Here is a 20,679-nt window from a genome sequence, read left to right as displayed (position 1 = left end):
AGTAATAAATGTCAAATCATCAAACCTCATTGAGGTATGTTTTTTTCCTGATAATTTTGCAAAATTGATCTGGACATGAGAATATGCACACAGGTGCTAAGATCGGACCGGTTTTGTGCTTTTTAAGCTGTAGGAATCGTTTACACTCAATTGCGATTTTTTATTTTATTTTTTAAGTAAATGCGCCAATATTGTGGCAATGTTTGTCTGTTTCCTTTTATATCGAGCTCTGGCTTGTCCACAGTTGCAGTAAAAGTGTTGCACTAAAAGTAAACAGCGTTTGTTATTTGTTATGCTGCTGACACCTCCCCCATCCCCACCACATAGACCGAGCCAGAGAACACCAGAACACAGCAGAGCAGCAACATGCTGTGTATGAGGGAGAGAGAGGGAGAGAGGTCTACACTACACGCTACTGAATTTTTACTGTCTTTCTAAGCCAGGAGGTGAAGGCATGAATGGATGAATGAAACTAAACAAGAAGATCGTGAGCTGTTAATACAAACCACTCACATGTGCACATCTCTCTATAAATCATCAAGTCTTTGTCTATTGCCTATTTGTATGCTTTGTGCAGATGCAGCATTGATTTCATTTGTCTCCTCGCCCCCTTCTTTCAGATGGTTTATTTTTCCATCAATAAACGGGATTGTTTCACTTAAGAGTGTAGTGGGAATACTAATGGCTCGTAATGGATGATAATGGATTGTGTTTTTAGCCTGCCTTTCATCTATGGGAAAATTGCCCTTCCAATCCTGCACGCACGCACGCACACACGCACCTCTCCACTGAAGGGGTCTGTAGTGCATCAAAATCAATAGACCAAGGTTGTTCTGTTGAATTTGAGAGGTTCAATGTGTGACACTCTTTGTTTCTTGTGTGAATAAGACAGTTTGTAGCACTGCAAAGAAAAAAGCGTAAATCAAAATGCTTATTTTCGTGATAGCTTGTCATGCTGATTCACTTCCTGATAAACGGAGAGATATTGTTTTTCTCTGGTACAAGAATAGTAACAGCAATGAACCAAGACCCTTGAGAAACTAGTGCCTGCATCAGGGTCTTACCTGGATTTGTTTTGGACAAAGGTGGCAAAGGCTGGGGAAAGTGCGTGGCAGCCGCGTATTACACAGTTTGTGCGTGCCCCTTTAGAGTGGCTGCTACTAATGGTCGCGGTTATGAATTTTGGTGGTAGTGGTCTAATGGTACAGCTTCCAAATAAAACACCAGATGGTTGTGAGTTCAATACTAGAGCTGCCACCCTGAGCAAAGTACTTAACCCTGAGTTGCTCCAGGGGGACTGTCCCTTTAGTTAGATCACTGTTAAGTCGCTCTGGATAAGAGTGTCTGCTAAATGACCTGTAATGTAACATAACAGTGCTGCTGTATGTGCAACATGTACAGATATATAATGTATAGTTTTACTTAAGTACCAATTCTCTTCATTTGTTGGAGACGCCAGCTTATTGCACAGAAAGGAGTGATTATTTTGTGATAATGGAGACCTCATGTTATCTACATGTGTGACATTATATTAGTGTAATGTGTGACACTATGAAGTGGTGTTGATAGAGGTTTCATGTTCAGCCACTCATTTTTATTTTTAGGCTTTAGTGGGCTGCCACTGTCATCCCCCTAAACACGCAGGCATTGTGCTGAATCATGGCCGGCATTCCTGTGGCCAGAACACTGTCCAGTCAGCTCCAGGAATATCTCTCTCTCTCTCTCCCCCCTGTCTCACGCACATACTCGCCCACAGAGAGAATGCAGTGCATGACTTTGCTATCGGCGTAAGCATTCCTGCTTTTTTTCCTCCATGTTTTAGATTAGTTTTTTCGGCTTTACAGGAAGAAAAGCCACCAAGGTCATCCAAGATATAGGCAAAGTCATTGATTACATTCTACCGTAATTCATTTTTCATGCTGTGCACTAGGCTTGTGCCGATTGGCGATCGGAACGTATATCAACGATTTGAAGGGATGATCAACTATTGTTTTTTCCTACGTTGATATTACGACGATTTTTAACTGATGATTATGTTATAATTAATCTCTAAAACCTGCGCCCTAATATGCCTTTGGAGATGTTCCTGACCCCGTTAATCAGCTATGTGACGAGTGCCTTTTTTAAAATCCTAATTACAAGCCAGTGGCTGTCTCTTTGCCATGATCTGACACCCTGTGTCTCCGTTCTCCATATGTCTGTTCACCAAAACTATACTCCACACTCCTTAAGAGTTGTTAAGGGTATGGATATGGTTGTTGTGGTTATATAAATGTCATTTATGGTGCCGTTCGATTGCTGCTTGACCCGTTAATAACATATTAAAATAACAATATCCAAGATGTCGTTTTTAAATTACTTTTTGTCCAAAGATATATTTGAAACCTGCAAACATGCGAGAAGCTTGAAGGACTGAATTTTTGGAGTTTTTGCTCAGAATTTTTAAAGTAATTAATAAATTATTCAAAATAGTTGCCAATCAATTGACTAATGTTTCAGCTCTAGAATCAACACACTACATTTGAAAAAGGAAGAAAAAAAATGCACATATTGAACCTTGGTCTGGTAAGTTCAGAAGGACAGATACCAGCAGACAAATGTAATACTTAAATTCAACTTGCAGCAATTGTTTTCAAAACCTTTGGAATGAATGAAAGTACTCCCAGTCATTTAAAGGAATAGTTTGATGTTTTAGATAATGGCACTTTATTTAGAATATCAATGTCCTGCCTGTGCAAAGCTGCAGTTGGGACAGGGTTAGCATAGTTCAGCAATAAGACTGTAAGCAGGGGAAAAACTGCTAAACTGGCTCTATTCAAAAACCCAGATGTCTTCTAAAATATTAGAACCAGTCTGACGATCATCATGTAGTGTATCACAGGGGTAACTGTTGATTTATGAGGTTTGCTCAAGTCGTTGGAGTCTGATGTCTTCAGCCTTTCTTTGAGGCTGTGATGACGTGAGATCTATCCAGTGAGTGTCTTTTCCCATGGGGACGATATTCATTCACTGTTGCTTTGTGTGGGCTAATCCCCTTCTCTATGCTCTGTGGCTGAATGAGGAAGGCTGCTGGAGGGAGGGGGCGATCATTTTTTTTGTGTTTTTATTAAGTCTTTCTCCCCCAATAGTGTAGCCAGCTTCTTCTCTTAACGGCATGAATAAAGCAGAGACACTTGGCTCTTCATCATGTTTGTCTTGTATACTGCCATCATTATTTCCAATATATTTAAGTTTATTAGGCAGCCCACACAAGTGTGCTTATGAGTTTATATGTTTGTGTGTGCTGGACATACACTGTTTTATTTCATCTTTTCAATAAAATACTGTTTGAAGCAGACTATGCATAAAATAATCCTGTATTGGTACCACAGCGGAGATGTTTGTAGCATCAAAGGAGATGATGCAACAATGAGAGGCATCAGTAAAAAAAGAAAAGCAAGGTATAGTAGCCAGACTGAATGGTCGGATTACCTATTACTGCTACTCCACTTCTCTTTGGAGTGAGCAAAAATCAGAGGTCACATGTTTTTTTAGGTTTTTTTTTAAATTAATTTGCTGCCTCGTACATTTCCTGTGGTCTCTATTGACACAGTCACTGTAGCATTAATGCCAACTATAGTTTGCAGCCTGCATCTCGGCTCTGTAAATAGTGCCGTACTACCACCTGCTGGTTGGCAAGCTGTGCACTGCTTACATACAGAAGGCTCATCATAAGTATGTATGTGGGTCTTGAGAGTGCTGTTTTTAAGGCTTAAAATCACCATATTTGTCTAACATTAGCTGGAGAGTGAAGAATGACTGCTGTGAATGCTCCCTTTCAAGCATGCTCACCTTGATGTTGGGAGGGGAAAATGCAGCAGCCGTACAAAATTGTTAAATAAATGATTATATTTCCTTTTTACTGCTTAAACTCGGAATGATTCTACATGCTATCCTACGGTATATGTGTTTTTAAATGTTTTGCACGTCTTTTAATGTAGCCATCGTTTTTATTTTTTACTAAGCCATGAAAGTCAACTTTTAGATTTTGAAGATTGCATGAGATGGGTAGTCCATCACTGTTATCATAAAAGCATCTCTATTTCCTGTGCTGCAGTTGAGACTGAATCTGTTTTGAAAAGATTTATGCATTGATGTGCTTCAACATCTGAAACAGTCATGTGAGAGTTGTTGAGGTCATACGGCAGTGGTAAGAGTCATAAATGGCGATGTGAATTGTTATGACAACTACTAGGGTAAGGATTTTAGGATGAAAGGAACTCATAAGCAGTGTTGCACTTCATTCACAAAACAAATCTCAAAGCAAACCGAGAATAGTGAGGATTATTCCAGAGGTTCAGATTGTTTGAGTAAATTGAGTGCTGTACTGCATCCAGTTGAGGACTAGGGCTTTAAAGTAAGTGAAATCCTTCCCAAGGTGCAGACAGAACAGTGAGTGGTTAAATGTGATACCCTGAAATAACTTATTTCTAACTGTTCCTTAAGAATGACCCATGTGCACATCTTTATTGTACTGTTGATTCATAGTGTGATGATGGGTCATGATGTTTTTTTTAATGGGCTAATGCTTTTAGATTTCATACATACTGCACTTTGACTGAAGTAATGAGTTATGGAGGGGGTGCGAAGGGTCCTGTGTGATGAGGGTTATTTTAGGTCTCAGCGCCTGGGTGTAGAGATCTGTTGGTGAGGACCGGGTCATTTTGAAGTTGATTATGTGCAGAAGGGGACAGAGGTCTGGTTTGAAAGATGTTAAGTATATTCATTGAGTCACTAATTGGAAGCTGAGCAGTTTATGAGAGGCTACTCTATAGGTTAAGGAGCCCTGGATTAAAAACATGCGGCAAGTCCCTCTAGTGGCTCATAAGAAACACTACATGACAGAGAATAACTGAAATTATTTTGGAGGCTTTGATCAGCCAAGAGCTTAATATTTGGCTTTGTTAAAAGTTTATTTTCCAAATAAGTAATCATTAAAAACAAACTGCACTTGCAACTATGCAAATAAAGCCAAAATACTGCAATCATTGGTCCATCGAAGTGTCGAGCACTTCTGTGACACGTCACAACAAAGAGAAACGCCCATCTTATTCACAGTTTCTCTTTTGTCTTTAACATTTGAGGAGAATAATGATATGACGAAGCTAAATGGGGGGAAAAAACATAACCTTTTGTGCTATGACAGTGATTGACATTAGCAAAGCTCATCATCACCACATCGTCGCAAATTCCTCTTACTTTTAAAGTAACTTTGCTTCAGTGAGACACCACAAAATCTAATCAAGCTGTATTATATTGTGTAATACCAGACTGAGATGAAAGCTTGCAGACTTAATGAGGCTTTGTGTTCAAACAACAGTGAGTGTCTCAGCTGGCTTGTTGAGTCTAGACATGTCAGACACTTCAGTGATCAGCAAGGCACAACCAAGTGTTTGGGATTAATTAGTGGCATTCTGACAGAGTGAGCGTCGAACCGGAATTCAACCCTACAACAGGAGGTCTGTTCAGGTCTTTTGTGGAGTCATGCAGTGGCGCCAGTATTTACCACCAGGTGGCAGTGTATACCAGCCAGCGGGGATAATGACGTAGTGCACTGATGGAGTTTGTGTTGGTCTGTCACTAAAGTCAACAGTTTAATTTTATTTATTTTTATTAATTATGTATTTTCCATCCTTTTTTAATATAGGGGTCATTTTCTCATGGGACAGGAGTATAACAAATAAATATTTTTAAAAAAGGTAGAAAACTGCTCAACGTTTCAACTGTCAATGCAAAGCTTTCTACAAATGATGCAAACAGTAAAGCGCAAATGAGATTTAAGCTGGGTGGGCATTATGTTGCTTCTTGAATGTCAAATGGTCTTTAACAGTTTAAATACGATTGTATAAATATATACTGTATAAATAGCGGTGTGTTATGCTCAGGAGGAATATTAATGAATACATATCTGTTATCTGTGAGGGTTCAGATGCATTTTTGATACTCATTGTAGAAACAAGCTTGTCTGTCTATATTGTCTTTAATCTGTTTTTTGTTTTGTTTTCATGTTTCCCTGTGGCCTCTGCTGTAACAGGTAAGACCTTTTTAAAATAATTTTAGTTTGGCCTTACTATGGTCAACAAGTGCAGTATGGCTAGTGATTCTTTTTTAGTTGAATCAATGTATTGTTTGGTCCATAAAATGTCAGAAAATAGTTACAAAAGTCCATCCCTGTTCTTTACATGTTCTTTTTTGTCAGTCTTAAATCCAAAGATATTTAATTTAATATGATTAAAAGTAGAGAAAAGCAGGAATTCTCCATATTTGAGAGGCTGAACACAGCATGTTTCCTCATTTTACATAAAGTATGTCTACAATGTGAGGTTCACTGACATCCGATGGTGAAGAATAATAATAATAATAATAATAATAATAATAATAATAATAATTAATTGATTGATTCATCAGATATTAGTGCATGAGGTTATGTCTTAAGTCGATCCCAAGTGCACTGTGGCAGAGAACATAAATCTCCAATCAGTCGCTCCATTTTCTTGACACAAGTTACAGAAAACCCCGTAAACATAATGTACTTAAAGGTTTTTCAAAAGAGTTACAGGGGACTCTCTCAATTGAACTTGAGTTGTCATCAGAAGATGCTGATGTGGGTTGCGCTTACCCTTTCTGCATATAGTTATAAAGTGCGTAGTGAAGTTGTATCGGCATTTCTGGCCACATGTGGGCAAATCTTTCCTCTGTTTAGCTACATCTGTACAACATCCTTTTATTTGCTTGTGGTCACCATTTCAATAATCTTCTCCTTGTTCGTTTGGGTGCACTCAGAAAGCAGTGACCAAACTGTCCAGAAGTAAACTTTATTATACTCATTGAGGGTGGCCAGTATGCCAGCAGCTTGTAAAGGTGAACACTGTGCATGCATAGGACAGCATTTATTATCAGATATTCTGCTGGTCATCTGCACCAAACCAGGCCAGGATTCAAGTATTCTGAATACAAGAGCAGAAATACCCAGAGAAGAATCACCTCAGTGAAAGTGGTGTGATGATGATGACACTGTCTGTATTGTATTGTCTGTAGAGCTGTGCAGGAAACTGTTTGTTTATTTGTTTCTAAACTAAGCTGTGCTTTTGATAGCTCTGCTGTCGTCAGAGATTTAGGCCCTGACGGTGGAGTCATCGTTAGTTAATCCACTCACTGCTCTCTCTCTCGATAGATAGATAGATAGATATAGATATCTAGAGATAGATATAGATATAGATATCTAGAGATAGATATAGATATCTAGAGATAGATATAGATATAGATATCTAGAGATAGATATAGATATCTAGATATAGATATAGATATCTAGAGATAGATATAGATATAGATATCTAGAGATAGATATAGATATCTAGAGATAGATATAGATATCTAGAGATAGATATAGATATCTAGAGATAGATATAGATATTTAGAGATAGATATAGATATTAGAGATAGATATAGATATCTAGAGATAGATATAGATATTTAGAGATAGATATAGATATCTAGAGATAGATATAGATATCTAGAGATAGATATAGATATCTAGAGATAGATATAGATATCTAGAGATGGATATAGATATCTAGAGATAGATGGATAGATGTATATCTAGATAGATATCTAGAGATGGATATAGATATCTAGATGGATAGATAGATATCTAGATAGATATCTAGATGGATAGATAGATAGATGGATGGATAGATGGATATAGATATCTAGAGATAGATGGATAGATATATATCTAGATAGATATCTAGAGATGGATATCTAGATAGATATCTAGATGGATAGATAGATATCTAGATAGATATCTAGATGGATAGATAGATAGATAGATGGATGGATATAGATATCTAGAGATGGATATAGATATCTAGAGATGGATATAGATATCTAGAGATGGATGGATAGATATATATCTAGATATCTATCTAGATAGATAGATATCTAAATAGATATCTAGATATCTATCTATCTAGATAGATAGATATCTAAATAGATATCTAGATATCTATCTATCTAGATAGATAGATATCTAAATAGATATCTAGATATCTATCTATCTAGATAGATAGATATCTAAATAGATATCTAGATATCTATCTATCTAGATAGATAGATATCTAAATAGATATCTAGATATCTATCTATCCATCTATCTCTAGATATCTATATCCATCTCTAGATATCTATATCTATCTATCTATATCTATATCTATATATCTATCTAGATAGATATATATCTATATATCTATATCTATATATCTATCTAGATAGATATATATCTATATATCTATCTAGATAGATATATATCTATATATCTATCTAGATAGATATATATCTATATATCTATCTAGATAGATATATATCTATATATCTATCTAGATAGATATATATCTATATATCTATCTAGATAGATATATATCTATATCTATCTAGATAGATATATATCTATCTAGATATCTAGAGAGAGATATAGATATCTAGAGAGAGATATAGATATCTAGAGATGGATATAGATATCTAGAGATGGATATAGATATCTAGAGATGGATATAGATATCTAGAGATGGATATAGATATCTAGAGATGGATATAGATCTAGAGATAGATGATATCTAGAGATAGATGGATAGATATATATCTAGATATCTATCTATCTAGATGGATAGATAGATATCTAGATATCTATCTAGATAGATAGATAGATATATATAGATAGATAGATAGATAGATAGATAGATATGTATCTATCTAGATAGATAGATAGATATGTATCTATCTAGATAGATATGTATCTATCTAGATAGATAGATATCTAGAGATATCTATCTATCTAGATAGATATCTAGAGATATCTATCTATCTAGATAGATATCTAGATATATATCTATCCATCTATCTCTAGATATCTATATCCATCTCTAGATATCTATCTAGATATAGATATCTAGATAGATAGATCTATCTATCTATCTATCTATCGAGAGAGAGAGACTCGAGAGAGAGAGACTCGAGAGAGAGAGAGAGAGAGACTCGAGAGAGAGAGAGAGAGAGACTCGAGAGAGAGAGAGAGACTCGAGAGAGAGAGACTAGAGAGAGAGACTAGAGAGAGAGACTCGAGAGAGAGACTCGAGAGAGAGAGAGAGAGAGAGAGAGAGAGAGAGAGAGAGAGAGAGAGAGAGAGAGAGAGAGAGAGAGAGAGAGAGAGAGAGAGAGAGAGAGAGAGAGAAAACACAAAGAAGCCATTTACCTGGCTTCTTTGTGTGTGCGCGCGCTCTATCAGGGCTTGTAGCGTAATTGTTCCAAAGTTATTGATTCGATGAACTCTCCCCGACCTATTTCAACAGCTGATTTTAAGAAAGTAATGAAAACCACTAGAACAATGATTATTTTCTCTATAAAAAAATATTTTAAAAATGTATATTTTATATAACCAGGTAAGTCTCACTGAGATTTAAATCTCTTTTTCAAGAGTGACCTGGCCAAGAGGGCCACATTGTTACAACAATAAACACAATACAAACGGACAAATACACCTGTCTCACACTACAAATGAATGAGCACAATATCCAGTTAATATACAAAACAAAATGATAATGGGTAAAGCAAGTATCATTTTTAAAACGATTTCAGCGAAACATTTAAATTAAAGTGGTAAATAAGGATTCTGTTGTCCTGCAGTTGCCAAAGATTATTTATTAATTAGGTGTTGTCCAACATGGACAACATGTAGCTTGGACTGATTTGGCTGCGAGGCCTGCCGATCGTGTCGGAGGGAGATTTGGTGAGAAGTGGAGTAGGGCATGAGAGGGCGATGACTCACTAGGTCTTGTGGTTCGGTGGAGTATTAAGAGAACAGCCTCCCACCAGCCAACACAAACACACTTCTCACTCTGTTAGCTTCAATGTGGAGGCTGCGTTGTGAAGCTCTATGACCCAGACATCAGTGTGAGTAACCATTCCTCCTCCATCAGCCTCTAAAAGATAAGACGTACTAGAAAAACAGTTTAAATTATTCTTCCATTTGAATTTAACATCTGTCTTATTTTTGTGAGGACCAATTCAAGTTTAAGACTTTGAAAGTGAGGTCATTTCTAAGATGTAGTTTCATCAATACCAACAAACCTGAAAAGAAACCCCAGCTGACTTGATAAAGTTTTTTTTTAAAGCCTGAGGCACTGTGAATAAAGACTGGCCATTTTTGTTGCGCATTAGTGAAAGCGTTGATATGTCTATTTAAATGTGAAAGTGCAATTAAAGTATTTTGTCCCTAAAACGTATAAATAATCATGATCTCAATATAATTGATCATTTTGGCCATACTGCGGCAGCTCTGACTCACGCCATTGAATATATAGCTGCGAGGTGTTATTGTGTAAGAGTAGCCTGTTGAGGACATACATTTTGAGTTCACTTATTTTCAACTAAGTTTTGTCACAAAGTCAATGTTAGCAGTCATTAAAATAAGGACCATATCATTGTACATATTATTCTTATATACTGGAGTCATAGTTAAAGTGCAATCGGGCGTAAACTACAGCGGAAGTAAAAGTACATCCCCAAATGGCATTTTGCGGTATTTCATATAATGCAATAGTCAAGAGAGGTTTGAATGAAACTTTTCTTAAACGCAGGTACATCCAATCTTAATTGTGTATTGGCATTTCTAAATATGCATCTCTGCATTCCCCCTCTCACCCAACAGTGTGCCGTCTCCCCTCTTCTTTATTGCTGCGGTCGGCATTACTTCTATCCTCTGTTGTCTGGACTCGGAGCGCTGTGTGTTCTTTGGCTGCTAATCCTTTTAATGCCAGGTTTCACTCCACATTACTCAAACCTGCTGCTCACACACACTTATGTAACTTGGATGTGTGTGGTGTGTGTGGAATGTGTGTGTGGTGTGGGTGTGTGCGTGTGTCTACTTTGAAACCGGTCACATTTCCTGCAAGTAGGTATTATAGTGTCTCAATAATCAATGCAGGTTCTCTTTGTTGAGCAATTCCCTGCTGATATCATTTTAGCAGCAGGAGCAGAAGGTCTACCTGCTATAATTGTGATATCATCATTGTTTTATTTCTTTGTTCTTAAATAACTTTATGGATGTTTGAGGATCACACCTGTGTTTGTTTTTGCATAGTTTTCCAAATCATGGCTGGTGCTTTAGGTTGGTCAGATAGTCCAGTAGATCTGCTATGGTGTAAAGAGTGACAGGATTTCCTTCCACCATGTATCCTAAGTTGTATTTTGTAAAAATGCACAAACGAGTATTATACGTGTCAATAAAAAGCCAGCAGGAAGTGTGCTGAGCGTTAAAGCACATTTTTCGTAGTGGCCAAACCGTGGAGTTACAACTTCTGTGTCATGTGATGCGATGGGGCCCAAAGAAAAGACGTTTCCCATAGACTTACTTTCCCATTGGGAAAGAGACGTCTGTAAATCAGCGTATCATTCCCAGTATTAACACTTGAATAGCCCTTATTTAAATATGTCCTTAAAGTTGTAAAATGCACTAATAGCCGAATCCAGAGTTATCCAGAGTTATCCAGAGGGTTTAAGGAAAATGCAAGTGTGCATGGTGTATGGATAGATGCGGCAGAAGATCCGGGTCATTTTGTACTCAAACGTCGAGCCATATTGGCTTCATGCGTCACTGAGCAACTTTCATAGGAATGAACGCGGCCTGTCTCCAACACTGTGACCAGTTCTCTTTATACATCCACGGTCAATACATTTGAACTTTTTTGCATTTTTATTGCAGAAGAGCTGACATTTCCTAAAAATCTGACCCGATGACGAGCTACATTGATGGGAAGATCAATCAGAATATTACCTTTTGAGAATCAAATCAAACAGTGCAAAATTAGATATCCGTCTAAACATGGTGTATTACAAACTTGTCTTTGCATGCGTTTTCTGCTCTCCCTGCGACCATGACTCTTTGAGATTGTACTAATGCTGAGGCGGAGGATCTGGGCGATTCTGGCTCTTGTGTCTCTGGCTGCCTCTCTCTCCCTCCTTCTCTCCCTCTGCCTCTCCACCAGTGTGTGTGCCTGAGGTTTAGTATAGAGCGAGCACTAAGGACTTGCTGCTGTCAGCCCAAATACTCCAACAGCACCTCTCTCTCTTACGTATGGAGGCCAAAATGGCCACTCATCATTCCTCCCTTGCCTCTCTGACTGACTCACTCAGTAGCTCTCTGTCATTCTCCATAGTCAGGGTGTGACTATGGAAAACCACTGCCAGGGCTTACTGGTAAAGTCTGTGTGTTCTTTCCACTATCAAACTACAGCTCAGCCAAAAGCCTTTACAATTCAACAATTCAATAGGCCTCTTTTTTCATCGTTGGGACATGCCAGGCCCCTTTTATTAACTTTCCCCCCGAAACCCAGCAGATGTGAGGGCAGTTCCTCTTCCTGTGAGACTCATTCAGCCAAAAAAACTAAACCAGGAATAAAACCAGAAACAAAACCAACATATTGCGTATAGGACTTCTCTCATCGTAATCAAAAGGATGTCGTTGCAAAAACCGATATAATGAGGCATGTTTATGTTTGTCATGCAGGTAAAGAGCTTTGAAAGGCAGTGCTAGTGTACATTGCCATGGAAATAAAACGGTGTCAGGCTGCTGCACTTAACAGCCTATTATCTGGTTAGATCATTTGTTGATGTTAGGCTTTTGTTTAGTAGATAACATGCACTAATAAATGGGTGTGCTGCTCATGGCTGCATACATTAACTTGTCTTCTTGTAATCATAAGATAATTATGTTTTTTTTGTAGCTTCACAAAAGCCAGATTACATTTTATGAGTCTAGTTTTTGGCACAGGATTTAAATGAATGAATGAAAAGCATTCACTGACAATCATTCATCATTGGAGCAGTGAGAGGGAATTAGAGTCATTGGAGATATAAAATGAACCCTGGTTCTGCCACTGCATGGCCTGCTTTGCACCTAAGTTGTATTCAAAAGCTGGTCTTGGTGTAATGTGCCAATATTTCATGTTTTTCTCATTTTCAAATTCAGAAGCAAAGATTGATGATAGCCCAGCATACAGGTGTGTTTGTGCACTTAGCTGTTAGAACAGTTAGGAGTAGATGAGTGGGCCAGACGAGACCTTTGGCTTGGGACCGTGTAGTTCCTAGAGCACATCGTATTTTTGCATTTTTCATATGGGATAGAAGTAACGTTGGGTTGAGCCTGTCTATTAAAGACCTGTAGCTGGAAAGCAGGAATCCCTCCTTAGGATCAGACTTTGGGACAATGTCAGTGTCCAGTTTCCTTGGCATTTTAGGGTGGACAGGTACAAGTAATCTGAGGTTAGCCTGCCGTACAGTAGCCTAATACTTTTCCTGACAATCATGCAGTGCTCTGTTACATTCGACATTAAAACAAGCTAATGTAATGATAACTATGATGAAATGTTTGTAACGTCAGCTGCTTGTGAAAGGTTGTATTTCACGTCACATGACATTTCAGAATTCACTCCAAAAGGTGGTTATGTCAATCTGATGATTTTTCAGATTATATGCAGCAATATTTATTTTCTTAATAGAAAGTGAGGGAGACAGGGTCAGAGTGTTTAAGCAGCTTCTGTATGACCCAGGCCAGAAGTCCTGTGATACTGATTCACGCCTGGACATGGACTGTGTTAGGACAAGTGAAATCCCCTGCATTATGCTTTTGCTTCACCTGTTGTTTCTTGGCTGGCTGTCTTTAAGCTGGCGGAGGCCCGGCGAGTGCATGTTGTGTTTTCTGTCTGCTGAGGCACTAAGCCATCTTAAGGGGGCCTTTCAATGAGAAATGACAAGATAAGACCCTGAGGCACAGGGTTGCATGTCTATCACGCTAAGTCTGGCATAGAAAACTACACAGTGAACAAATACAAATTGTGATTAATTTTGTCAACTAAACCAACAGGTAAAAGTGTGTCCAAAAACCCAGATGACTTTGACCTCCGATTCTGGCAACCTTTATGTGACAAGAAAAATATGTTGGTTGTCTTATTTGTAATCTGTCATCTCTGACTTTTAGGACAATCTGTCCTGTCAAAGTCCCTCATACATCACATCCAAATAGAGCTGCAGCTAACGGTTATTTTCATTATCAATTAATGGTCGATTTAGTTGGAAAAATATCCATTCCAGTCATGTCTTTAAATCCCCAAAGATATTCACTTTCATATGATAATAAATTGGAGAAAGAAAGAAAATCTCCATATATGAAAGGCCGAAATCTGCGTTTTCTTCCATTTTGCATTTAAAAAAAACGATTAATCGATTTCCGGTTGTTGCAGCTCTATTCAGTACATTCCTGTGGTTTCATTCATGTGCTCATAAAACTACCTCATTCTAAAGAGACACATAATTGTATGTTGCACAGTAAAAAAGAGTGCGGCTGGAGTTGAGTCTCAAAGTTTTATTGTACACTCGTGTCTCAGGATATAGAGGGCAGAGGGCTCATGGCGTAGGAGCAGGGAAATCACTGGGCCACATGCTAATCTCTGTTGATGGTTTATGTAACTCCCAGTATCACATGATCACACGTCACCACCCGCCCAGCTTCTGTCTGTACGCAGTAATTCACTCACTAGTCAGCCATTCAAACACAAATGGGTGACATAGACAGAGGAAGAATGAGGAGCACACATATATACAGTCATTATAACCTGGCACGCTGCCTTTGATTCCCTATGCAGCTGCACTCACTAATGCATCTATAGGGCGTGACCCAGATCTGTTCACTACATTAAAGAAGGAACGAGGGGTGTCAGAAAACACTAAACAAAGAAGCTCGGGAGGCACTGCTCTGTTACTTTGGAGTGTACATGATCCTGCTGACGGAGGGCTCCATGAGAGTACGGGGAGTACGAGCGCAAGGCCATGACAAGATGGCAATGAAGCTTTTGTTCTGGGAGCTGGAGCAGCATCTCAAAAGGTAAAATGAAGACAGGGAATCCCCAGGGAGTCGGTTAAGTGTAGCGCTGCATGGGCCAATCACTACAGTAGCTGCACACAAAGGGGCTGCATGGTTATATTGTTCTTTCCATTCGGTCATTCATGGCTTTCAGGGGCAGCATTACCTCTGAGGGATTCTTAAATCAGACACTATAAACAGGTTTGTCCTATTTTTAGTAAAGATATTGAAGGGTTAGTGTATAGTAAACTATAGAACAGTGTGCAATCATAGATTACATGCATTATATTTGGCCATTTAGTAATATCTCCAGGGGACCGTGAGTAATCAAACCCACAGCATGTTTCTTATTGTGTCACTGAATTGCTTGCCATATTCTGCTGGTTTTTTTTAGCAGCTCTTGTTGTTCCATCTGGTCATTTTACATGGAGTCACTGTTTACAAGATGAGCCGTGCTCCTTTTGTTATTGTTTTGTGACTGATCTTAAAGGCTACAGCACTCGCACGTTATGTACTGTTTGCACTTTTTGTATTGTTTACATTTTTATAAAGAGTTATGTAAACTAAAATCTGGAAATGTACATGTGCTGCAACACAGTTACGAGATTGTCAGAGACATCTGTGCAATCTATTTAGACTGAGCTTATAACGTATTTTATGTTTTATGCATAGTAAAAGAAAACTCGTATGTTTGAAAAATTATAAATGATGTACAGAGCAGCATATTTGTGTTTGGAAGAAAAAAAAAAGTTTATGTCCTCGTGAATTTAAGATGCCCAGCACTACTAGGTGACCTCGAGCATTGGTCTGCATACAGTTTGGGTCATTTCTGTCTTGAGTTGCTTCAGTAGGTCACTGGGCAATTGTGGTTTTTCAAGCAGCAGTAAGGCCATAAATAAAGCAGTATTTGATAATAATAATAATAATAATAATAATACATTAGACTTTTATAGCACTTTTCTTGTAACTCAAAGACGCTTGACGGAGTGAGTGACACAAAAATAAATATATAAACGAACAAACGATAGAAAAAAAAGGGATGATAAACAGACCGTCAGTGTTGGAATGCAGTGTTGAACGTTAGCATCTCCACTAAGCATCACAGGAACGGTAAAATAGGTGAACTTTCATAGGTAGTGATAGTCACTGGTGGGAACTAGAAAAGGAGATGTTTGCAGTAGATTTGAAATAATGTTGAATGGTTAGAAGTTGTTTTCTAATTCTAGTTCTAGTTCTGTATTGTATTGCATGTATTGTTTACAGTATCTCATCTTTGATCCTCTGAAAGTGCATTTTCTTGAAACATCATCTTGCTTTTCTCTTGGCGAGCTGCTAGTTATAGCTCGTACCACACCTCTGTGTGTGTTTTGGTGTGAGACTGCATTAGAGGTGGGTTTTATTCCTCAAGAGCTGCAGTTGTGCTGGCTATTTGGGTCTGACTGGAAGAAGGGTTTAGCTAATTATCCAAAGAAGAGGCCGGAAGAGATGAGTGTGGCTTAGAGCCTCTTATTAAGCGATTTGGCTTCTTAATAAGTGCTGAAGTGTTTTATGGGGATCAGAGGTGAGCAGCAGCGGACATCGGTAGAGAGAGGCTACCGGTATGTTTGAGCCTATCTTCTTGGTACTGGTGCTTAATAAGCCAGGACTGTGCTGTGATACTCAAATTAGCATAAGCCCTGGTTTTCAAGGGGACTACTGACTTTTAAATCACTTGGAACTCAACCTGTTTTGTGTTTTCAGGATTTTAGTATTTCTCCTCATCTTCCCCTCTCCCATTCTCTCTCGTCAGTAGTTCTCAGTACTTCTAGGGCTTCATGTTAGGACCATTTGTGAGTGTGTTTTTTCACATGGACCTCAGCAAAGTTTTAAGATGACCTGCAGCATCTTCTGTGGGCCTGTCACCGTCCCTCCATTCTTTCTATTTTTGTATTTTATTAGCTTAACACTTGGCTTTTTGTCCATTTAAAACAGATTTAATATATTTCTAAATTGGTCGACCTTCGCTTAATTGATGTTTTTGTCAACAGAAAAATAATCTGCAACTATTTTGATAACTTGTTTTCAACCTCTCTAATATGGAGATTTCCATCTTTTGTGTTTTGTTTCATATTAAACTCAATATCTTTGGGTTTTTGACTGATAAGACAAGACAAGACATTAACTATGACTTTAAGCAACTGGGATGGACATCTTTTTTTCTTTTTTTATTTCTTTTTACTATTTTCTGATATTCGATGGACCAAATGATTAATCTAGAGAATAATCTGCAGTGTGTACTTGAGGGTTTTGGGTGTACCTGGAATGTGTGAGAGCCTTGTAATACTATGTAGGGAGGTGTGGGAGGGGGGGTCTTATTTAGAGGATGTCTAAGGTGAGAATTTTTTGTGTGGAGGAGTTGTTTTAGGTGCGTCTGTCTGACTAAGATACTCCCCTCTATAAAGGCATTTTTGGGAGTGTTGTGTGGCAATGTAGTTTGAGCAGTGGCGGGCCGTGCATTTCACACCCAGGCCTTCAGTGATGTCCTACACAGTCCTACCTGAATTATTCCACCTCTTAATACCATCATTATGACGCCATGGCTCTAGAAACTATACATTTAGACAGAAACGCAGTATAACCGGGCGTTGCATCACCTTAACAACAGAGTTATATTAATATTTACGAAACATTTAGTTGTAAATAGCAGGCATTCCCAGCAGTACGGAGGCTGTGAGCCGGGGGTACCACTCGTAGTTAGTGATTTGAAAGTGGTGGACAAACCCTTTTCCCAGCTGTGATAGGCTCGCTAGCGTCGGGGTTGGCCGTTCTCTTCTCACGATATCTATCTTTTCTTGAAAAGTTTGTCTTGAAAATGGCGTTGTAATTATATCTGCGAACAAATCGATCTCTTCTCCTCCTTTGGCAGTGGGTTGAAAAAAACAGCTTGTAGAAATCTACAATACAATACACAAATTAGCTCGTTCAAGTTTGCTAGCTCTGCATAGCTCTGCCTCTCAATAGTGCGTATCCAATCAAAAGACGTGCACGTGCTGACGTTATTGTACACCTGCTAGCTGGCCCCGGTGTCCTCAACTCGAAATCTGATTGGTTAACGCCACAGTTTTGTCTCCGTTCACTTTAAGCGACAGGCGTTGGTTCTGAAGGCCTCAGGGCAGATCTCTTGGACCCTGGCACACATCATGGCTGAAATATGATTGGATAAAAGCTCTAACATAAAGGCCAGTCTGAGGCTCAATCTGAGGCTGGAAGCAGCGCAACCAAGAGGAAAGCTATGAAATGAAGAGAATAGACTATGGGGAATAATTTAATACATATTTCTGGAAAAATATATCAAAATTAAATTTATATTCTGATGATGTTTAGGCCAGCAGAGAAGGCCTTGCTGGCCCTGACGGCTCACCAGTGGAGTATGATGGTGTTTTTTTGTGTATCAATTGAAACCCATATAAGTGTATGAAAGATGCCATTCGAAATGTCTAATAGGACAACAGATATTCAAGGTAGCCAATGAGATCTAATTGACAAAAATGCAACAACTTTTATTCTAACACAAGGTAACGCAGTTAGGATTATCATGTTACTATATTTTCACCATTGAGACTGTATGAATAAATGTCATCCTTTGCATTGATTTTATATGCACCTTCCAATAGTTGTATTTGTTTCCCTTTTGTACTAAGTAAGAGTCAGTCATTTGAAATGAAATTTAAATGTTGTTTGCCAGACTTTCTTGGTGATGTGGTTCAGCCCCACAGTGCTGCAGTGCTGTACAGGGCCACAAGGGGGCAACATGCGTTTAGAAAACATCACAGCTCTTCATGGATTTACAGAGCATTTACTTTCCATTGTTTATTTCTATCTGATCATTATTAGATTATTATACACTGTTAGATTATTTTCTGCGATATGATTTATGACATTTTTGTTTTGGGCAACGTTTAATGCCAGTATCATGATTTGAGCACATCGATACTGTCAAGGTAAACTTGGGCAGTGTGCCTCTTTATACTTTATTGTTCCCAAAGCAAGGCAACCCATTTTGCGAAAAGCGCTATTGTATAAACATAATGGGGCGAGCCATTGTACACATTTTAAGATCCCTAAAGTTGAGGTAAATGATGCAAAGAAAATCCATGAAAGTACATTATTACTTGTTTTATATTTACTACAACATTCTGGAGAAGAATGATTAACCCCACATATTGTTTTGTAAATTATTAGCAGAGGGATTTCTTGACTGTTAAAAACACTTTGTCTTCTTGTCATAGAGATAAAAACAAGATCACATCCAAAAGGTTAATTCTGAATCTGATTTAAGATGGGGTACATTCCTGTGTTGGTAATGTCCCAGGCAGCACTAGGGGCTGGCACAGTTACATTTAAAGAGGAGTTGATTAATGTGAATTGTCACTGTAATTCAACAACCCAGCATCTAGCCCTTTTCCTGCCCAGTTTTTCAGTACTACAGCTCTTTCTTCTTCCCATCCCATCCGGTTTTCCCCGGTTTCATCTGCCTCCTCGCCGTCCTTAGAATATTTTATGCAAAACCATGTCAGCTGAGCGGCAGGTGGGGGCGTTCCAGCATAAATTGTGCAGATGGCCTTTCTTTCCACCAATCAGGTGCCAGCCTCTCGGTCTGTCGCTGGATAAATTATGCGGGTTTGTCCCAAACTGCAGTTTTTAGTGTGTGTACCACCGAGATGAGCTGACCTTGGATTGTATTCGTACCGCTGCGGTCGGTGCACAAGCTTTAACGGACAGAGTGTTAGAATAGCTCGTGTGGATGTGTCTCGCGGAACTGGTCGCGTGGAGGTCGACTCGGGACACGGGTCTTTTTGTTACCGGACTGTGAAACATGACCAGCATGAATACTCCGTGCTACACCGTGGCTATGGATCTAGGCGTCTGCCAGCTGAGAAATTTCTCCATATCGTTTCTGTCGTCGTTATTGAGCACAGAGAGATCGCACGTGAAGCTCGACAATGGGTAAATACTTAGTTATATATAAGAGCAGAGTGCCTCTGTGTTCAGGGCTCAGCTCATCAGTAATGTCCCCGCCGTGTGATGGAGGATGCTACAGTGTTATTACACTCCCAGGCCATCAACGCTGTCCAGGACAGTGTTCCGTTGATTTTATAGAAATGTCCAGAGGCTTCCTGTAACGACCCAACATTTCTAGAAAGAGAAGCCGGTTCTCCATCTTTGTGTATTAGCGTTACAGTTTACAGCAGATTGTTTTAAAAATGTTTTCTCTGTTCTTCTTTTGCAGTTCGTCAGGAGCCAGCGTTGTGGCCATAGACAACAAGATTGAACAAGCAATGGTGAGGTTTTATTTTTTTACACAGTGGAAAATAACGTTAATGAATTTTAATGCATATGATAAAACGGAGATAATTAGTTTGAAAGATGGCAGATCAAAATAAATGTTTTATAGTGATGAGATGTGTGGGATAGGGAACATTAATTAAATCCCTGGTAACAAAACAACGAGGCATTTATGAGGTTTACTTTACTGTGGATTCAAATTATTATTTGGTATTGTAATGTACTCGCCACTTCAATAATCGTGTAAATTATGATGGGACCAAGATACTGTTTATGCTACTGTGAAAGTAGTCCTCAAAATATAGTAACGGTAGCTAACGTTACCTCAAACGAACCGCTGTACACAGCTTGAGACGAAGTCACGAACGTGTTATTGAAATCTTTTGTTAGTTAATTCTCTGTTG

General features: G+C 38.7%; 1 protein-coding gene across 2 annotated transcripts in view; it reads left to right on the top strand.

Annotated features, from left to right (window-relative positions):
* Positions 1-20,679, top strand: part of tsc22d1 (TSC22 domain family, member 1) — a 34,565-nt gene that overhangs the window by 8,327 nt on the left and 5,559 nt on the right. Inside the window, exons 1-2 of one of the 2 annotated variants that reach the window (XM_029458864.1) lie at positions 19,561-19,936; positions 20,220-20,271. In XM_029458864.1, coding sequence (XP_029314724.1) covers positions 19,806-19,936; positions 20,220-20,271 — 183 coding nt within the window. In that variant the 5' untranslated portion in view covers positions 19,561-19,805. Of the gene's footprint in view, positions 1-19,560; positions 19,937-20,219; positions 20,272-20,679 lie in introns of those variants that run through there. The other variant, XM_029458863.1, reaches the window with a different exon arrangement.

The sequence above is a fragment of the Cottoperca gobio genome, chromosome 21 (assembly GCF_900634415.1).
Source record: "Cottoperca gobio chromosome 21, fCotGob3.1, whole genome shotgun sequence".
Lineage (NCBI taxonomy): Eukaryota > Metazoa > Chordata > Actinopteri > Perciformes > Bovichtidae > Cottoperca > Cottoperca gobio.
Note: the sequence above shows the minus strand (reverse complement) of the source record. Positions and strands in the feature narration are given on the sequence as shown.